The 5,312-nt window shown below is 37.4% G+C and overlaps 1 protein-coding gene across 1 annotated transcript; it reads left to right on the top strand.

The window, feature by feature from the left end:
• The first annotated feature begins 1,895 nt into the window (after positions 1–1,895).
• Positions 1,896–4,982, top strand: LOC118644255 (vicilin-like seed storage protein At2g18540). The gene is made up of 4 exons (XM_036282388.1): positions 1,896–2,086; positions 2,362–2,635; positions 3,728–4,295; positions 4,738–4,982. Exons 1-4 carry the CDS (start codon positions 1,896–1,898, stop codon positions 4,980–4,982), a joined length of 1,278 nt encoding a protein of 425 aa, XP_036138281.1.
• Positions 4,983–5,312: the final 330 nt, after the last annotated feature.

Here is a 5,312-nt window from a genome sequence, read left to right as displayed (position 1 = left end):
ACTGTGTCCGTTTGGTCTGTGTCCGTTTGTTACTGTGTCCGTTTCACTCAGCTTGCTGTGTCCGTTTATTACTGTGCGCATCTGGGACTCACTCGAAAAATAGATCGCTCTATGCGCTTAAATATTATACGTATACGCATACGCATACGTACAAAAGACGTTTCTCCATGGATTTCCCCGTGCGCATCGAAGCGTATGGTTTAAAATAATTCACGGGAAGTCGAGAGAACGACCAATTAAGAACGATGACGCAAGTAAAGGCGTCAAAAAACGAAAAAACGCGCAATAACTTATTTCATCACGTTCCCCATGACTTACCCCGTGCGCCTCAAACCGTACGGTTTCGCCAGCAAAAGCGCTTCCCGTGTGCGCCTCAAACCGTACCCCCGTGCGCCTCAAACCGTACGGTTTCACCAGCAAACACGATTCCTGTGTGCGCCTCAAACCGTACGGTTTCACCAGCAGACACCCTTTACACCCGGCATAAAATCCTCCACTCCTACACCCCTCTTCAGTTTCCATCTCATTTACATTTCCCCCTTGACCTCTTCGGAGCACCCGGTTGCGACCGCGTACAAATTTCTCGTCAAAATTTCTATACGGTCCTCTACTCCTTTTCCCCCTCATTTCCCATTTGATTTGCCTTCCCCCCGAGGTACCCCACGAGCACCTGATCGTAGAACCCGCATATAATAATTACTATAAACCCTCGCTTAAAAAAATCCCATGCTTTGCAAATAGATTTATTGATCTTTATTATCAATCTAAATGATTTTTCTATAAACGGCGATTGATCCGGAGACATATTGTTTCCTCGGCATCTGAAACACAGTAAGTATGACATTCTAGTATAAGACTGAAGAAACTCAAGTTCTGAAGAAACTCTATAACATTGCACAAGGTTCTCATAGCGAAGACAGTAATAATAAACCCTCGCTCAAAAGAATCCCACGTTTTGCAAATAGATTGATTGATGTTTGTCGATCTGAATGATTGTTTTATAAACTGTGGATGATTCAGATACATGTTTTGTTGGTACCTGAAACACACAGTAAAAGTAAATGAAATTCTAATACAATACGAGATAGCAATTTTTCTTTACAAATTAATATACACAATATAATTATACGAAAGTATTGTAATTAAATTGAACACACACACACGCGCGTGCACCGCACACGCACGCACGCACGCGCACACGTATAATTCCATATACATTTACATATGGCAATTATTCTGTTTAGTCACGCCAGTGCAAATATTGGTGAAATTATGCTCATACGACGCGTTTTTGCACAAAACTAACGAATGTGGCAAAAAAACGAGCCGCTCTGCCCCGCGAAGCGAAATATTAATCGTTAAAGTTGACGACTTGACAGGTTATAAAATCTGTCACGACGAAATGCAGCAACGTATATGTATTTTATGACGTATACGTATTTTATGACATCAACGAGGTAATACTTACGAGATAATACTTTGCATTAAATTATTTGTGCTTTTGATTGAGAAAGAATATATTCTTAACCAAAGATACAAACATGACAGATATCCTAACCTGTCGATTAAACAACTATAACAATTGGGTCGAGATGTGGTGAGAAATACTGCAGACATTTATTGAAGTTACGAGACGGGTATTGAGTGATAGTGAGAAAAGTGATTGGAGAATAGGGACAAGACGTTTGATAGGAGAGAGGAAGTGGAGGATCAGAGGAAGGACTGAAAAAGATAGGATAAGCGTAAGAGAAAGTAGCGAAAGTAAGGTTAGGGGCCGAATCGTAGGATTCGGCCTCGGCAAAAGGTTGGCGAACAGAACATGCGGAGGATAGGAGAAATATAGGAGATATGAAAGAGGAGAATTGGAGGACCTGATAACAGTGAAACACAGAAAAATGGATATAGAAGGATTGGAAGAAGGAAAAATGGAAGAAAAGAAAAACGAGATAATCGGAGAAATAACTAGCATGGAAGAAGAATTACAAGAGAATGAAGACCAAGAAGAAAAACAGGAGATATATAGTGGTGCTAAATGGAAGATAAAGAACGAGTATCTTAAAGACATTAAGAGAAATAGATACAAAAGGTAGTTATGGAAAATTACTAAAAATAAAGAATGATGCAATAAAGAAAGATGCTTTAAAAAAGGTAGGTAGAAAAGAGATTAGTAAGAGCAGCAGAGATAGGAGTAAGGAAAACGAAATACAGGAGGTAGAAATGAGGGAGAGCGAAGAGGAGGAAGAGGAAGATAGAGCAGAGAGTAGGGAAATAAGTAAGGAAATAACAGGAGACGAGGTAGCCAAAAAAGCCAATAGAAACAAAATGATTTAATGGCAGGTTAGTATATGAGGGCGATTGCAGGATAGATGATAAAGATAGAACAATCGTGAAAGAAAGATTTAAGATAAATCATAAGGGGGAAATAGGACTAGAGACAATAATGCAACAAAAAGGCAGGACAAATAATAGGGCCCATAACGTCACTAGAACAGCAATGTATATGGTGAAAAAAGGATACAAGATACAGGATATAACTAGTATAGGTAATAACAAGACAATGGTTTATTTTAGAAACATAGAAGAGGCTAACAGATGTTTGGAACAGGAGGAAAAAGAAAAGAGGGAAGACAAGCTGGTTAGCTTTTCGATTCCTAACAGGACAAAAAGATACAAGGGAGTAATATCCGACTGGGACAATAAAATGTCTCTAAATCAGTGCTCGGAATTAGTTGCACATTTCGCCTCGATTCCTGAGGCACCGCCTGCTATGCCCCCACTACCGCTGTAGGCTCGACGGCCGAGCCGCCGATCGCGCGCGTGGCCTTGTGTCTCAGGAGCGTTTTACGATAGATATGCCTGGTCCATTCGCGTGATTAAAAAATTCTCTTGCGCTGTGAATAATTTTTTTATTTTTACAGACAATTAAAGTTATTAATAATATTTTTCCTCCTGGGTGATGTGGAAAGCTATTGACAAAATTGCAATTATTACATTGTGTTATATTATGCTCATTATATGTATATACAAATATGTTTATAAACGTAAAAATAATATTAATAACTTTAATTGTCTGTAAAAATAAAAAAATTATTCACAGCGCAAGAGAATTTTTTAATCACGCGAATGGACCAGGCATATCTATCGTAAAACGCTCCTGAGACACAAGGCCACGCGCGCGTTCGGTGGCTCGGCCGTCGAGCCTACAGCGGTAGTGGGGGCATAGCAGGCGGTGCCTCAGGAATCGAGGCGAAATGTGCAACTAATTCCGAGCACTGCTCTAAATGATTTATATGAAGCAATTGAGGACAAAAAAAGGATCTTACAAATAGAAAGAATGAGAAGAAGATACAATAAGACCACAAAGGAGATAACAGAGAGATACCTACACCAGGTAATCATAATATGGGAAGGAGGAAAAAGACCCAAAGAAATAAGCTTATGGCAAGGTCTAGTCAAAATGAAAGTTAGAGCTTTTGTGGAAAATGTAATTCAGTGTTACAACTGTTATGGATTTGGTTACATAAAGGAAAGGTGCTTTAGGAAAAAGATCTGTATGATATGTGGTGATTACTACCAAGAAAGATGCGAGAGGAAAATAGAATGCTCAACTGTGGAGGAAGTCATAGACCCACGGATAGGAAATGCCCAATATATGAACACAACTATCAGGTTAAAAAGGTAATGGTAGAAAGAAACGTGTCATTCATGAAAGCAAAAAATGTTCTAGGAAGGGAAAAAAAGACAGCAAATCAGAAGAGGAGATATCCAGGAAGAAAAGTGGTCAGCGATATCTAAACCAAACGATAGAAGACCAAGTACATGTTATGAAATAAATAGATCAAATGGAAGTGAGAGGGAAACATATGCACAAGTAGCGAATAAGACAAGATTGGAGAAACCAAGGGAGGAATACAATAACTCAAAGTATGGAAAAGAAGAGGAAGAAGAATATAAGGATAGAGAATGTAAGAAAATAAGAGAAGAAAGAGAAAGAGCAAGTAGGAAAGAAAAATTAGCAGTGAAAGACGGATATGAGGATTGGAGAGTGGAAGAAATTAGAAAGGAGAACTATGGAATTGTGATGAGGAAATGCGAGAAGAAAAACTTGGAGGAGAACAAAGAAAAAAGAGAGGAAGAGGAAATCATACAATGCCTACATACCATAGAAGGATGGGAAGAGGGTATACAAGAAATGAAGAGAAAAATTCAAAAAATACTCGAAGAAAACTTAAAGGAAAGACAAGAAGGAAAAAGAAGAGTGAGAAATTTCAGAGAAAAAGACCAATTTCAAGCAAGTAAGTTGCATAACAAAGTTGAATATAATGACTATTAAAATCCTTTTGTGGAACATGAGAGGATGGAGAAATAAAAAAGAAGAATTAATAAAGTGAGTATGGGATTATGATATATTGGTATTGACGGAGTTGAAGGTTAAAAAAAGAGAAATAATAAGGATCACTGGTTATGACTCAGCAGTAAGTATAGAAGATAAATAACAAAGGAGTGCAGCAGGAGGAGTAGCTATATTAGTAAGACAAGAAATAAAAGAAAAGGAAAAAGTAGAAATAGATACACAATCTAATAGCATTGATTCAGTGGCAATCAAAATAAAGCTAAAGGAAGAAAAAGAAAAAGTAGGAATCATAGGGATATATAGAAGACCTGGAAGTAATGAAAATAAGAATGTGTGGAAGAAAATAACCCAACAAATGAACGTAAAGTCATTAATTATTGCAGGAGACTTTAATGCGCATCATAGAGTATGGAATTGCAAGAATACAAATAGAAATGGAGAAATCCTATTAGAAGAAATGGAAGAAAGGGAGCTGTTCACAGTAAACAACGACACAGTGTCAAGAATGAGAGAAGGAGGAGTGAATGACTCAAACTTAGATATTATGTTTGCAACCAAAGAAATATATGAAAAAATGATATACAACATCGAAGAGGATTCGTGGGCGTCACTACCCAATAGTGTTTGAGTTAGGATGGAAAAAAGATACATATAAAAAAAAACAAATAGAATATCTAAGAGTAAAACCAAGTGGGAAAAGTATATTGAATATATGAAGGAAGAAGAAAAGATATTAGAAGAAACAGAATATAAACAGAAGAACGAGCAAGAGAAATATACAATGATTACTGAAATAATGAAAGAAGCAGTAATAATGGCAACATATGAGAAAAAAAGAGGGAGCAGAAAAGTAAGAAAAAGAAAGATAAGAGAGAAGAAAGAAAAAGAAAGAATCCAGTAGAGTGGTGGGACGAAGAGTGTGAAAGAGTAATAAAAAAAGAAAGAATTCTCTGTAGGA

Source organism: Monomorium pharaonis, chromosome 2 (genome assembly GCF_013373865.1).
Source record: "Monomorium pharaonis isolate MP-MQ-018 chromosome 2, ASM1337386v2, whole genome shotgun sequence".
Lineage (NCBI taxonomy): Eukaryota > Metazoa > Arthropoda > Insecta > Hymenoptera > Formicidae > Monomorium > Monomorium pharaonis.
The sequence above is the reverse complement of the archived record's forward strand: the minus strand, read 5'-3'. Positions and strand labels throughout refer to the sequence as shown.

What these genes read in the sequence shown, in the direction of transcription:
- LOC118644255 (XM_036282388.1), top strand. Translation starts at nt 1,896, where the DNA reads ATGGATATAGAAGGATTGGAAGAAGGAAAAATGGAAGAAAAGAAAAAC. An exon ending in AAAAGAGGGAAGACAAGCTG is followed by an intron (nt 2,636 to 3,727) that starts GTTAGCTTTTCG and finishes AAAATGTTCTAG; the next exon opens with GAAGGGAAAAAAAGACAGCA. An exon ending in AAAAGACCAATTTCAAGCAA is followed by an intron (nt 4,296 to 4,737) that starts GTAAGTTGCATA and finishes TAATTATTGCAG; the next exon opens with GAGACTTTAATGCGCATCAT.